Source organism: Grus americana, chromosome 1 (assembly GCF_028858705.1).
Source record: "Grus americana isolate bGruAme1 chromosome 1, bGruAme1.mat, whole genome shotgun sequence".
NCBI lineage: Eukaryota > Metazoa > Chordata > Aves > Gruiformes > Gruidae > Grus > Grus americana.
The window spans coordinates 127,577,140-127,593,122 of NC_072852.1; the positions used below are offsets into that span (position 1 = coordinate 127,577,140).

A 15,983-nucleotide genomic window follows, 5' to 3' on the forward strand; every position below is an offset into this window, starting at 1 on the left:
AAAATTAGGTTAAAGTCTAAAGTATGTTCTGCCAAGCACTTCTGTATGAGAATGTAAGCAAGCTCACACTTTAAAACTTTAACTGTATTATTTGTCAAAATTCCTTTATGGACAGCTAGGGAGGTGATTGTCCCGCTCTACACTGCGCTGGTGCGGCCTCGCCTCGAGTACTGCGTGCAGTTTTGGGCGCCACAGTACAAAAAGGACATAAAACTATTGGAGAGTGTCCAAAGGAGGGCAACAGAGATGGTGAAGGGTCTAGAGGGGAAGACGCATGAGGAGAGGCTGAAGTCCCTTGGTTTGCTCAGCCTAGAGAAGAGGAGACTGAGGGGAGACCTCATTGCGGCCTACAGCTTCCTCATGAGGGGGTGCGAAGGGGCAGGCGCTGATCTCCTCCCTCTGGTGACCAGTGATAGAACCTGAGCTGCGACAGGGGAGGTTTAGGTCGGATATCAGGAAAGGGTTCTTCACTGAGAGGGTGGTCGGGCACTGGAACAGGCTCCCCAGGGAAGTGATCACAGCACTGAGCTTGACTGAGTTCAAGAAGCAACTGGACAACGCTCTCAGTCATATGCTCTGATTTGGCTGGTCCTGTGTGGGGCCAGGAGTTGGACTCAATGATCCTTATGGGTCCTTTCCAACTCAGGATCCTCTATGATTCTATAGCATTTCTCGGTACTGTTATTTCTGAAATACAAGAGACGCGTAGGAGATACAAATAGGTGTAACGTTTTTTTGAGCTTTTATATACTTCATTGTTATGTGGTACAAGCTGGAAATGTTTCATTTCCAACCAGCCATGCTATTTGTCTGTACTTTTTTCAATGAGTATAGAAGCAACTGTTGTTGAGGGCAGTGGGAGTATTTCTAGTAATGAGTTGCTCGTGTGTGCCAGATGTTGTCTGTTTACAGCAGCTGTAACGTTAGTGCAATAAGCACAGTTCCATAAAATTCATCTTTAATGCAGAAGAAAGATCAATTTTCTAAGCTTTTAACAGATGTCTTAAACAGAACATTTTACTCGAACAGAAAAATTAAACACACAAACATGGGCAATAAAAGGGAATGCTATTTCTTACTGCATTTCTCAAATTAGATTTTGGGTTAAGTACAATGGTTTATCTCTTGATCTCTAAACACACATATTTAAAATAGTTGTCTTAGCCATATAAGTTGTCCTGTGACCTATAACAAGAGAGTCAAATGACACACAACTGATAAAATTATAGAGATATCATAAATGTTAGAATGGGTGTATTAATTCTTCAGAAGTTTCCTCCTCTCCACAATTCTTGGAAAAATCTGATACCGACATATTGAGCCTATTGCAATCTGTTGCAAAATAGCCATTGACTTCAATAAGCCTTGGTCTTTTATCAAACATCTTCTGTCAGCAAACCAAATAATGAAGCATAAAATTATTTTATTTCTTTCCTTTTTCTTCCCCATTGAATGTAGTTTTTGACAGTTTGCCTCCTGCACGCTACAAAGAGACAATGAGCACTATACTTGTGTGGATTCAGCAGTCAGAAACTAAACTCTCCGTGCCTCAGGTTGTGGTTGCTGAATATGAAATCATGGAGCAGAGACTCAGGGAGTTCAAGGTGAGTGGTCAGGCTGTGGGAACAAATGTCTCAATTGAAAAGTTTAGACGAACAGAACGCAAAGTTGTCATGAGTCTGCTGCAGTCTACAGTACAGATGTTTAGTGAATTATACCTATTTGGGTTTTAGCCAAGGGCTTCAGGAGATGATGGATACTTACTTATATTGATTCCTAAAGATAAAGGATTGAAAGTGTTCTTCACCATTGAAAACAATTTTATAAAATATTGAACATGTTAAGGAAAAGCCTTTGTTTGTCTCCTGATATATGAAATACTCCTTTGACGATAGCTTTGGTAGTTAAGTATAGATTTAGCTCATTTAATTTTCCAGTGCTGATGGAAATGATTGTGATTTGCAAAATACAACACATGCTTTGTCAGATTTCCTGTCAGATTTACAAGCAGACACAAATGTGGAACAAATTTTGCCAGTGGGTACAAACTTTCTCTGCATTTCAATGTTTGATATTGTTCTACTATTGGATGGCTAATGAGCATGTTGTTTGAAATAACTAGTAACGTACATGCAGAAATAAAAAGTAGAACAGCGAAAAAAGTTAGATGCAACAAATTTGGGCAAAGAATTGCAAAAGTTTTGAGAAGTTATCAAAAACTTTCAATCATAGAAGCAATTCTAAGTTTATTTTTGTCTCCGTGTATAGTCTGAGTCTTTTGAAAGTGTAATCATTAGGGCCATAGTAAATTCCTATCTCAAATTAGTGAAGTGTATGTGGATCACCTCTATTGACAAGTGTAAATGCCTCTGGTTATATTCTCAGTTCAACTAAAAAAATCTACTTTCTAGTTTGTGTGAAAAAAGCAATTCCAAATTGCTCAGCAGAATATGTCATTGGATGTTTTAGCAAAGGTGACCTATATTTCAGTTTTCAGTCCTTTCTTCAGCAGTCTCACCTATGCTTGTGAAACAAGACACATGAATCAGGATACTATTTGCTTCTTACTCGTAGGCTCTACAAAGTTCTCTGCAAGAGCAGCAAAAAGGCCTGAACTATCTCAGCACAACTGTGGAAGACATGTCCAGGAAAGCCCCTGCAGAAGTCAGCCAAAGATATCGATCGGAGATTGAGGTGATCCTTGGCCGCTGGAAGAAATTATCAGCGCAGCTGGTGGAACATTGCCAGAAACTTGAGGAGCTTATGACCAAACTCCAGCGATTTCAGGTTAACCAAATTTTTCAGCCTCAACTACTGCGTGATGGCTTGTGGCTCTGAGACTAGCACGGAACACATTTATACACCTCAAGAAAGTAACACCAAAATGAAATATCAAAACAGTACATAAAGTGTATTAAAATTCTTGCTTGATTTTGGTGGGTCCAAGATTTTACTTTGAATTCTTATTTGGTGGCTGTTTCTGCCTATGTTGTTTCAATTGCAAACTTAAATTTGATTTCAGTGAAATTGCTACTAATATTCCTCTACTTACTTTTTCAATCTAGCTGAAGTACTTTTTCATGCAGCTGAAGTAGCTGTAACCATATTGACTTTAATGGAGTCACCTGCATAATTAATTTGTAATATGGTAGTATCATATTTGTAATATGGCAGCAGTTGCCAGAAAGCAGAAGTGTATGAGACTTACACAATTGTGTGAATTTCAGGTATTTAGAATGACAGCGTTGGAAACTTACTTTGTTTCTCTCGTTGTGAGGATCTCCTATTTATACTTATTTATAAATCACGTGTATCAGCATTACAGGGGATGTCTATGACTTAGATGTTACAAGATTTAAAATAAGTCCATTTTTAACATATTCCTGATCTATTTCTATATAATTTCAAGGGACAGGTTTCAGAGGAATTCAGATCAACCAGTCACAAAAATGGAGAAAGTATTTTTTTTAATGTTTTTCTCTCCTTGCACCCATACAAATGAGCACTTGCATACTCGTGGGGGATATCACAAAGAAAATTCAAGGTTAAAGTCCTGCAGCCATACTCAAAGCTGTGTTCTCACAGTGTGTTTCTTCTCAGTGTTGTGTCTCTATTTCTTTTATTTACAATATCAAATATTTCTGTCCTTGGCTTTGGTTTGCTGGTAGTAGAACGTGATACATGGTTAGCTCCATGTTGTGAATTATAATACAATAGCATGTGAACTGTAATTGTTATTTTTAGCTTAATTCAATAGAGTTGTCTGGTCAGGAATAAATTTTCTGTCAAGGTCTTCTTACACTTCTGCTTTTGCAGAGAAAAAAAAATAGAGAAGAAAAAAAGTACTCATTATTTTGTTACTCTTCATCAGTTTTTACATAAGCAGAATGGACCAAAAAAGGAGGAAACATTTTATACCATTTATAATTTAGTTACTGAATTGCCACATTGCTCTAAACTATGACTTTGGCTCCATAGCTACATCTCTGACATTTGAAGCTGGCCATGAAATGAAGTTTAATGGTATGGTGGGATAACCCTGGCCAGCAGCCAGATGCCCTCCCAGCTGCCCTCTCACTCCCTGTCCTCAGCAGGACCAGGGGAGAAGATAGGACAGAAAATATCTTGCATTGAGATAAAGATAAGGAGATCACTTACCAGTTACCATCGTGGGCAAAACAGACACAACTTGGGGAAAATTGGTTTTATTTATTATAGATTTGGGTAGTGAGAAACAAAGACAAAAATTAACACACCACCTCTCCTCCTCCTTCTTTTTCCTAGTCTGCGCTCTATTGCTTTACTCTTGTCTCCTCTACTGCCAAGGGGTGTAGTGGGATGGGGAATGGGAGCTGTGGCCACTCCATAACAGCTCCTCTCTGCTGTTCCTTCATCCTCACTCTTTTCCCCTGCTCCATCGTGGGTCCTTCCATGGGCTGCAGTCCTTCAGGAAAGATCTGCTTCTGTGTGGGACTCTGCATGGGCTGCAGCTTCCTTTAGGGCACATCAACTGCTCCAGTGTAGGGTTTTCCACGGGCTTCAGGGTGGATATCTGCTCCACCATGGACCTCCATGGGCTGCAGGGAGACAACCTGCATCACCATGGTCTTCTCCGTGGGCTACAGGGGAATCTCTGCTCCAGCACCTGGAACACCTCCTCTTCCTCCTTCTTCACTGACCCTAGCGTTTGCCAGGCTGTTTCTCACTTTTTTTTTTTCCCTTTTCTGCCTGTCTGGCAGTTTTACCCTTTCTTACTATTATCTTATTTCTTATTATTATCTTATTTCTCTTATTATCACAGAGGCATCAACCATGGGGTCAGCTGTGTCCTGTGATGGGTCCATTGGAGGCAGCTGGAACCAGCTGTGTCCAGCACAGGGCAGCAGCTCACCTCTCCTCACAGAGGCCACCCCTGCTATCAAAACCTTACCACATAAACCCAATATAAATAGGAAAACCGGAAAGTGTTTTTATCAATAGTATAATGAAATATTTGCAATTGCACAAAACAGAGCAATACATTTTGCTTGAAAAAAAATCAATCTTTCGTCTTTTTTTGTTCCCCCTGAATTTTCTAGATAGAGGTTTAGAGGCTCCCCCACTGCTCTTAAAAGGAGAAAGTCCCAAACATCATGACCATGCTCTGCAGAACACATATTTTTAAATCTGTGTGAGCTACTGTTGCATACAAATCTTAGCCTTTATATTTATTGCTGAAATCACTGTAGTACACAGTTAATATTTAAGTAATTGTCTTTTCAACTCCTTGAATGACTTCTCTTCCAGACGATTGTTTTAGCTGTTGCAATTTATGGAATGTGTCAGCAAGGGATACAAAGAAATCAGTCTTGATAAATAAAATGCATTTACAGTCTGTTCAAAATGCAAGTCATACATTCGATCTTCACTGGTCGCTGGAGACTGATCCCTTTTTAAATAAATCCCATCAGATCTGTATTTTGAAGCATTAATGAACTATACTTAAAGTATTCGTGTACAGGTATTAAAGTTTCATCATGAAATATGATTCTGAAATATTTTTACTCAATGATAATGGAATGCACAGTAGACACTTCAACAGTTTTTTGGTAATTGCCATTCTGAAGTATACTGATAATTTCTGTATGATTATTTTTATTAATTCAGGGGTTTTTTTAAATTTTCCATGGTAGCTTGTTCTTCTTAAATATATCAAGCACATAGTAAAATGTTCCCTTTGGTTATCAATCTCATGATATTTGTTAAGGCATTTTTTAACACATTTTAAGGCACAGTCTATATTCTAATGAAATGTCCTTTTTTGTGCTTCAATTCGACTTTACATTCAGCATATAATATTGATATATACTTCACTGTTGATGAAAATTTGATGAACAAATGCATTACAATTTGCCTTTCAAATTTTTGCCATTTATAATTTTTATTTTAATATGTCCATCTAATTGTTTACCTAAGGTGGCATTCTAAGGTAATTTTAAGTGACATTTTTTAAATCTCATCCTACCTTTCAAGCTATTAGATTATCTATGTAATGGTTCCTTGAACTGGTAGGGTTCCTTATTTCAAGCATTTGAACTCCAACATTTTTTATTAATTGCAAGAGTTAATTAAAGATTATGGAAAGCAAATTACTGATTACAAACATTCTAGCACTAGAGACAGTAACTGAGAATCAGTCTCTGAAATGACTCATTATATGATTTTAGTTTCTGATGTGAATTTGTTTCAATTACTGTTTCAGTTGCAATTTTTTTTTTTTCATTCTGAGTAGTAAGGGAGTTTTTCTGTGCTGTGTTCTGGTAGAGAAATAGGCAATACAGCACGCAACTTCCAAAAGGAACCTGAAATTTACCTTGAAGCACAGGAGGATTTGATAGGTGAGCCTGAATTAATTGCCAAGTATGAGTAGTCTGAAGCCATACAAGGAACCAGTGAACACACGTGCAGCATCTAAACACAAATGATACCCGGAAGGCATCAGCTTGAGAGCCAGAAAGTTGCCTGCTTGTAGACACTTTGAACTTGGGCAGAAATAGTCAGAGCGCAGGCTAAAGAGTCTATGACAGTCCGAGATAAAATTGGTTTTGCTTGTTTGCTGTGTTTGTATTTTTCAGACAGTTCAATAATCTTGAAATTACATTGCGATGAGTTTTAGTCATAGTGCCAGGATGAATTACGCTATTGTCAGTCAGGTTCTGTGCGATGCAATGAAATGTCTTTTTAATAAACAGAATGACACTAAAACACTGAAGAAGTGGATGGCTGAAGTGGATGTTTTTCTGAAGGAAGAGTGGCCTGCCCTGGGCGATTCAGAAGCACTGGAAAAGCAACTTGAGCAATGTACAGTGAGTATTACCTGCCTGCTTGGCAATTATTCAATTCTTCTCTATGAGCCTAGCTTATACAGAAGTTACACAAACAGGTACTGTTCCTAAAAATAAATTAATGTTATGAGGGGGTTGTCTTCTGCAATGTATTTGAACCTCCTGCGTTTCCCGGTTTTTAAGGAAAATTCTGTTAAAAAATGGGAAACTTTAACACGGAGAAGAGGCATACGGTGACTGTATCATTATGTATTTATAGCAGGAACAAAACATCAAAGAGGGTACTTGCAGCAAATAATAAGTTAGTAGCCTCTTATAACTGTTTATTTACTTTGTTGACTTTACAAACATTGCATGTATATTTGTTATAAGCTGTATAATCTGTGCCAGAAGATCTTTTTCTGTATCTATTATTCACACATGATTTACAAGCTTTTCTGACTGTACCAAAAGAACTTGCAGGTATTGTAAGTTATATCAATTTTTTTTGTACTAAACAAGTTCCAGGATTTTGTCCCAGCAGAGTTTTAAAGCATCATGAAGTATTGATACTTCCATCACAGGGTTTACGAATTACTCTGCCTGTCCCAACAGTGTGTACGTGCAGTGAATCTTGTAACCCATCATAGTTCCTGTCTATATGTTCAGTGGAATTTACAAGTTCTGTAAATGTTCTGGCAGGACGTGTAAATATTATGAAACATACATATTGATCTTACAGAACTACGAGCTTCTCAGACTTTCTCTCTTACCCCTTATTTAAATAAAAAATATTATAAATTATAGAGGACAACTCTTATCTCTACAGACTAGTAAATTACATCTAGGTCCTTTAGAATCTGTCACCTGGATTTATGAAGAGTTTGCACAAATATTAGCCATTACTGTCAAATATATAATAAAGGTACCAAAATCCACAGCATCTTTTATGTATATACACATCCAGCCTTTTCTACTGTGCCCAGGTAACATTTGCAGCACTGAAGCCTTAGGAAATAAAATTGAAGGTGTCAATTTAGAACTACTTCAGGGCTTGACTAATATTCAACCACAAATATAATTGTATTAACTTGTTTGTAATAGTAATAGATATATGTAATATAACACAATACGTGTGTGTGTATATATAGAGTATATGCATAACATTTAAAGCTTTATATTACATATTTTGCAAAATAACTTTATCTGCCACATTACAGTTGTTCATTCCTTTTTTATTTATTTTCATAATTAAGTCTGTAAATTGTGCTCATTTGACTGGAGGTCTGGACCAAAGACATGTCAGATTCTCTTGTAGACACGGTTTGACAGAAATCGTATATCTGAAAATTTGGGTGAATGCTGCTTGCCTAATCTTCTACTGTTCCTTTAGGCTTTAGTAAATGATATCCAGACAATCCAGCCCAGTTTGAACAGTGTTAATGAGGTTGGGAAGAAAATGAAGAGTGAAGCAGAGCCAGAATTTGCTTCCAGAATAGAGACAGAACTAAAGGAGCTCAATGTTCAATGGGAACACATTTGCCAACAGGTATCAAGTCTCCCACTGTGACCGGTTCATTTAAATTAATAACCAGATTTCTCATTGGCAGAATTTGTCCTTCTATGCTTATCCAGTAGAAATGATACTAAATTTAGACATATTTGGTTCACATTAATTATACATCTATTTTAGAAATTATAATTAGCGTGTAGCAATAGATGTATATATGTCTATATTATGCAATATCTTGCTATTTTTATAACAAAGCTATTCGCTAATGTCTTAGATCTTAACAGCAATATAATTCATGGCTCCTGCAAAACTATCTTTCTGAAAGTGGTATATAGGCATTTGCCAAAAAATGAAGTTCTCCAGTCTGTTAGATTTTATTTTGTATTGTTGTACTTGTGTGTCATTACTCTAGGTGAAATAAGACTCTAAAGCAGTGAAGAATTCAGAAATCAATAACTTGGAATTATGAGTATTTACACATATGCATGTGTGTAAATTACAGTCTCCAATGGTCACACAAAATTGAGAGAATGGGCCATAACAGGAAAGGACAGTTATTTTCATTAAAGACATTCTTAACAAATATTTCTACTGATTAAAGAAGCTAAAAAATACTCTTATTTCTTTGACGGCATTTGCTTTCTCATTCTTTACAGTTCAAAGGAAATATCTTTCATCTTGTATTATTTTTATTTTTTTTTCTACTATCTCATTCTGTTGTCTACTTTTTTAACATATATTTGCATAACAGTAAATCCATTACCTTGGTCAAATATTTTCTAAAATTATTATTCTTCACTTTAGACATGGAAAATAGCCTCCATATATTTTTCTGATAAACATAGTTATCAAAAAACTTGATCTTTGAAATCTGTAAGACATTTTACTGCTGTCCTGTAGTCTTTCCCCTTCATCTAATGTGGAGTTTTTAATTGCTTATTTTTTGGAATATTAACAATTCGGATATCTTTGCACTTCCCTCCCAGAAATTTCCAGTAATGCCTTATGAGTTTAGAAGTCTGTTTAAAAGTCTGACTTCCCTGAAAATCTCCCTGTAATAGTTCCTTTCAATACACAGCAGAAATTACTGCCTCTCAGTGGGCGTTTCTAACAGAACTTCTTCAGTAATAGCTATTAAAACACGTGAGTAGTAAATACAAAAATCTGTTTGGTCTGTGGGGATTTCTTGAAAGGATTTGGAAGTGTCAGCTTTTATTGATATACATGCTGTTAATAGGACTGTGAGAGCTAACAATTAGCATTCAAACACTCTTTCCAGCTGATGGGAGATTACGCTCTCTTCTGGTGCTGTGCCTGAGGAAGAGGCAATTTTTCAGGGCCATGCGTGGTTCTGCCTTTACACTTGTTGAACATCACCTTTTTATTGTTACACTGTTTTTCTGTAAAGCAATGTTTGTGTAGAACAATGTGGTTAACTGCCAGTCCTCAAGGATGGCTAATGAAACCAGTAACAGTCAGAAAAATGAAATAGAAAGACACAATTCCTCCTGATGATACTGAAAATAACATTTACTGAAGTAGCACCGCAGTGCAGGATATCTGAGTGATCAGCTCTGCATACTCGTCTTTGAAAAATAGCACCAGTGCATCTAGCTGGTTTTGTTGCAAACTTCTTTATACCACTGAAAGATGGCTCAGCCAATGGCTCAATCAGTTATGGATAATTTTGATAAGCTGATGCACAATTCATAGAATCGCATAATCATAGAATGATTTGGGTTGCAAGAGACCTTAAAGATCATCTGGCTCTAGTTCTATACATGAGCTATAAAACATAAGTTATATGACCCCTATATGGTGATTAGCAAAGGATTTAACAAAAGTATTTTTTCCTTTAAGATAAGTAGTTTCTTCCAGAAGGAAATTCCTCTTTTACTTACCTCTCTTTAGTATATACACCTTTCTGAGATATTCAATAACAGCTTCATCTTTTTAGAAGGTAGTCTCTGGCTGATGTTTTTTCAGATTTGTTTTCTGATGACCTCAGCATATGGTGTAGAGTCTTGTTACAGGATCATTGAAAACTCTTTCTGCACAGCAATGACGCACTAAAAAAAGAATGTATGCACTTGCGTAATACTTTCTCGATTACCTATTATTAATGTCTATCTAATTACTTGTTAACATCTGCCTAATTACAGCAATGTTTTTAATATAGGATTTAATTTGGTTCTTTTCAGGCTAAAATATTGTCAAGTTTGTACAGTAGCCTTGCTTCAAGTACCATCTAATGTTTTCTTTCTTAAAGGCCTATGCTAAGAAGGCAGCATTAAAGGGAGGTTTGGATAAGACTGTGAGTCTCAGAAAAGATTTGTCAGAGATGCATGAATGGATAACACAAGCTGAGGAAGAATATCTGGAAAGAGATTTTGAGTATAAAACACCTGATGAATTGCAGAAAGCTGTTGAGGAACTGAAGGTAAAAGATGAACTAATTCCTCGAGCTCTGTTTAAAGTTCTTTTTGAAGTTTTCATTGTAAAGAAAGTCTACTCTTTCATTTACAAAGGTGCTTTTTGTGATCTACTTGTTAGCCTTAAATTTGAAGAAGTAGGTGGCTTGAAGTAATTTCTATTTGGGATATATTGGAAGATATTTAATCTTTCACAATACTGCATTGCTTCGCTCCCCCCCCCCCCCCCCCGCCCCCACCCCTTTGCTGTATTGGATACTTGATTTTGATGCAGCTTCAACATTTTACTTAAGGAATAATTCCTAAGAATCAGGTGTTAGCAGTTAACTGATTAAGTGAAATTAGTTTTATGTCTTCTTTTTATATTAGAGAGGAAAAACAATGATTTAGTACTTCAGGGTGCATGTTGGTATGTAGTAAGTATGCATGATTTATTATTTTATTTCTTCAATATAACGATATAGGAACAGTATGTTTTTGTCTCAGATAATGTTTCTTTCATATGGGATGAATATGGCCTTTGGACAAAAACCACTAATTTATGACGCATGCTCAAATTTACTGTTGCTCAGCCACTGGATTTGGGCTTAATTTTTATTTCATAGTTTCATAGGGGAATTGTGTGCCTTGTGCTACTCAGGAAGTCAGAGTACATGTCCTTAACAATCCAACACTTTGTTCGCAAACTCTTCATTGTCCATAGAGTTTTGCCAGTGTTTGAGATTATCTGACCATGCAACTGATGATCTCTTTATTCACTGACAGAAATGACTTGATGCTAGTCAGAATATACAGAATATATTGAAATATATGGAACAAGTTCGATTCATTGTAAATGAGACAAATATATCAAAAGTAAACGTCTGCTGTAGAGATACAGTTCTTTTTTAGTAATTAAATAACAAAACTCAAATTTATACATTGCACTGCATAATAAAATAGGTTAATTATATAGTTTTAGACAACCCCCATGGATTTCAAAGTAAATATTCTGTACTTCCAGCTGAAGCACAGGGATGTTCAAACTGTGACACCTCGACCTATGCAGATAACCAGATCATTTGTCATGCATTCATTCACCTGCTCCTGGTGATCCTTTTCCCCAAAACCTTGCAGTCACCTCACCTGTCACACAACAGGCAAAATCTGGGCTAGAGCTTTGTTCATCCTGCAGCCCATTTCTTCCCCCGGCTAGGAAAGAGGAAAGCCAAGAGCAACCTAGTAAGCTTTCTGTGGTGATGATAGCCTGATCCCAATTATTCTGGTTCATGGGCTTCCTCAGAGCCAGAGAGAAAAAAGATAGTTGGGAACAAGGTTTCATTTCAATCGCTTCAGGCCAGGAAGTTCTCATTCTGAATTCCTGTGAAGACCACTACACACTGATGACAAATGGTGGAGGAAGAAAGTTGCGAATTGGATTGAACACTTCTTGTGGTTACATAGGCTAAAATGGGGAAATGGTGGCAGGTTGGTGGTTCTAGATCAGTTACATACGATTTGTTAATTATAGGCCTGTGTCCCTCAGATCTGTGTTTGCTGTATCTGTCCTCAGTTAAACTTCTCTGCCTCAGGTCTTAACACAGAAAGTGCTGTTTGGGAGAATGCTTCCTTTTCCCTTTGTCTGCTCTTCATGTTGGGTTAATGTTCACTGGTGGTGAATAGCGGCACTGATTTTTCCATCTCTGTAAAGTGAGAGAATGAAATCAACATTAATGCTTTGATAAAAGTATAAAATATATACTGGAGAAACATTATTTTCTCAATTTCTCTTTAAATGCAAGTTAATAACAGTGGCAAGGAGAGGAAAATCACTCTGAAGTATTTTCCTTTTTTTCTGTCTTGCTGCTTGTCATTGTACCTTTAAATCTGAGTACATGAATTTGTAACACAACAGATTTTTTTGTCATTCATGGTTCATAAGGTATTATGGCAAAGATATTTGGAGTATTTCTTGTAAAAAAAAAAATACTGTTTTTCTTTTTCCCTCTGGCAGAATTTTGTCACAGAACATTCTAATAAAGTTATTAGAAATCGGTTTCCTTCTTAAACTAGGACTATAACTTTCTTTTTTCCCCCCAGAGAGCAAAGGAGGAAGCCATGCAGAAAGAAGTAAAAGTGAAGCTTATTACTGATTCTGTGAATAATTTTATAGCAAAGGCTCCACCTGCAGCTCATGAGGCCTTGAAAAAGGAACTTGATGTTCTAATTACCAGCTACCAGCGACTCTGCAGCAGACTGAATGGAAAGTGCAAAACTTTGGAGGTTGGTTATCTTGTCAGTCATAGTATTTATAGCCCTTCTAACTGCAGAAGTAAGGTAGAGAGCAAAGATGTATTATCATATGGGATCATGAGTAGCCTAAGGCTGTTCTCGCTTTATGAGCCATATACCGAATACCACATTGTATGAGCCATATACCTAGATCTTGTTGAGATGCATATATGCTGGAGAGTTAAATTAAAAGCCAAGCCTCAGACATGGCTCTTAGGTGGGAGTCAGCAATGGCTGCTCAGAGTTCTTACCCCTTTTGAGATTAAGCCAACGATCTGGTTTCTGCAGCAACCCTGTGACATTATCTTCACCAGCTCCTCTAGGCTTCTTTCTTCCATGGCTAAGGATTTTGATTAAATGCCCTGAAGCTGGACAGGTGGTGTTATCTCAGCATGGGAACAGCATCTGATCTGCTTGCAAGCTGAATGTGTCTCATGCATTTTGAGTTGACCCTGCCATTTTGGCCAACTCCATTACAGATACTTGCCATAGGAGTATTTGCCTATTATACATTGGTCACAATGAATTACGTGTATTTTTTTTCTTGTGAAGTAATTTGTAATAGCTAACTTCATACAGGACAATTATATATGTGGGTAAAATTTATCTCCTTTAAATTTCACTGTCGAAAATTAGATGTGTAGTCTAAGCTGGTAATCTATATTTCCCCTGATCGTTGATGTTGTTGTTGTGTAGTAATATCCCTCTATAACCTCCTCCTAGACCAGACATTTGATATGACCCAAGTTAGGTGAGATGAATCACACCCCGGGAAACTTGATCTACAAACACCCTAATGCAACTCAATAAAATTATTTTAACTTCTACTAACAAAAAAGGAACAATGAAAAGATGACTTACTGAGAATTTAAATGTTTTGCTTGTGTATAAAGTGCCATTTTTATCTGCTTATTTAAGTATCTTCAAACACTGTAAAAATAAAATATTAGACAGTAATTTAACTCCAGGAGAATAAGAACATAATTTCATTTAACAACATTATGTTTAGTACTCTAGCACTTAAGTGGTCTATAAATTAAATGTGGTTTAGAATTAATTTCCGTAGAGATTTCAGTCAGAATAGTTGAAAGCTGTGTTTTCAGACATTTTATGAATTTGTGCTTTAAGTAATTAATATACAGAATGTATAAGCAACCTGGCTACATCTTGTAATATAAACATAAATGTCTAACATGAGTCTTTGAAAATTCTGATAATTTGTTTATTTATATATTAGAAGGAAATTTTACAGAAAAGTATGTAAAGTGGATAATTCACGAGACAGAAGATTCAAGTCATGTTTTGCAGAAGTGTTCACTTTTCCATGTTAACTTCTCTGGTTTTACTTTTTTTAATCAAAATGTTTTGGTTGTGTACTATATTTATTTGGAACATATAAACATATAAACTTTTTATAAGGGCAGATAGTGATAGGACAAGGGGTAATGGTTTTAAATGGAAAGAGGGTAGATTGAGATTAGATATAAGGAAGAAATGTTTTACTGTGAGGGTGGTGAGGCACTGGAACTGGTTGCCCAGAGAAGCTGTGGATGCCCCATCCCTGGAAGTGTTCCAGGCCAGGTTGGATGGGGCTTTGGGCAACCTTGTCTAGGGAAGGTGTCCCTGCCCATGGCAGGGGGGTTGGAACTAGATGGGCTTTGAGGTCCCTCCCAACCCAAACGGTTCTATGGTTCTATGAAATACTGGGAAAAAAATCAACTATATGGCACTGTAGCCATCAGATAGCAACCATATTTTTGGGGGGATGAAGCACGCAATGTTTTCAATGTTTTAATAAGAGAAAGTTAGCTGTGAAATTTTCAATCTTAATAGACTTTTTTTTTCCCCCATCAGGAGGTATGGGCATGTTGGCGTGAATTATTGTCATATTTGGATGCAGAAAATAAATGGTTGAATGAGATTGAACTGAAACTTAAGGCAACTGAAAATATCCAAGGAGGTGCCGAAGAGATTTCTGAGTCTCTAGATGTAAGTGCAGACTTAAATAGTATCAAATCACATGTATTGATAAATTGTAAATCACATTACAATCAAAACAAACTATGAATCAACATTATGCATGAGCAAGATGCAGAATATTTGGAAAGTCCTATGTTCTCACTTGATTCAACAAATGAAGTTTTGAATTCAAATCCACCTAAGTGAAACAGTTATTATGAAAATGTGTTATGACTGATGTCAAAGATATTTTTTTGTGAAAATAAAGTACAAGTTCTTAAAAAACATGGCCCCACTTAAGCCAATCAAAAGAGGTTGAAGACTTCAGAGAGAGCAAACTTTCATCCTAGCACTGCAACTGTGTTTATTATTACTTAATTTTTATTCATGGAAGCTTTCAAATTTGTTGAAATTAACTTAAATACTCTTAGTGAATCAAAATACAAAATGTTACATTGAAAGTGCATTTTTGTTTTTGAACTTCATTCAGAAACTCAAGTAAATTTTTTATTTTTAAGTACACAATTACTCCCAGTGAACTCAGTGGGCATAGTCCACGTTTTTAAAATCAAGCACCGAACTTACTGCTTTGCAAAAAATCTTTCGTTGTTTTCGGTAATAAGTAATACAGAACATTGGTTGTCAAGAGATGGGGCACAGGTATTTTTATCTTTTCTCTGTACTTTTGTTGTGTATGAAATGTGAAGTTTCTTATATTTTTAAGGGGAATTGTAGTTGCTCTCTAGACTCTTATTTGCAGAAAGGAAAAAAAAAACCTACTTTTTTTGACCTTGTTTCAGTCTTTGGAACGTTTAATGAGACATCCAGAAGATAATCGTAATCAGATTCGGGAACTGGCTCAGACTTTAACTGATGGTGGAATTTTGGATGAATTGATCAATGAGAAACTTGAGAAGTTCAATGCTCGATGGGAAGAACTTCAGCAGGAGGTATATTTAATAATTGACCTGTCCTCGCATTATATAGCTGCCAGTCTAACACCAT

General features: G+C 36.5%; 1 protein-coding gene across 7 annotated transcripts in view; it reads left to right on the forward strand.

Annotated features, from left to right (window-relative positions):
• DMD (dystrophin) overlaps nucleotides 1–15,983 on the forward strand; it is a 1,313,294-nt gene that overhangs the window by 569,554 nt on the left and 727,757 nt on the right. For all 7 annotated transcript variants that reach the window (XM_054840966.1, XM_054843533.1, XM_054803063.1 and 4 more), the window contains 8 exons: nucleotides 1,459–1,604; nucleotides 2,575–2,787; nucleotides 6,732–6,845; nucleotides 8,197–8,352; nucleotides 10,586–10,756; nucleotides 12,828–13,010; nucleotides 14,874–15,008; nucleotides 15,779–15,928. In XM_054840966.1, the coding sequence (XP_054696941.1) occupies nucleotides 1,459–1,604; nucleotides 2,575–2,787; nucleotides 6,732–6,845; nucleotides 8,197–8,352; nucleotides 10,586–10,756; nucleotides 12,828–13,010; nucleotides 14,874–15,008; nucleotides 15,779–15,928 (1,268 nt within the window). The remainder of the gene's footprint in view (nucleotides 1–1,458; nucleotides 1,605–2,574; nucleotides 2,788–6,731; nucleotides 6,846–8,196; nucleotides 8,353–10,585; nucleotides 10,757–12,827; nucleotides 13,011–14,873; nucleotides 15,009–15,778; nucleotides 15,929–15,983) is intronic.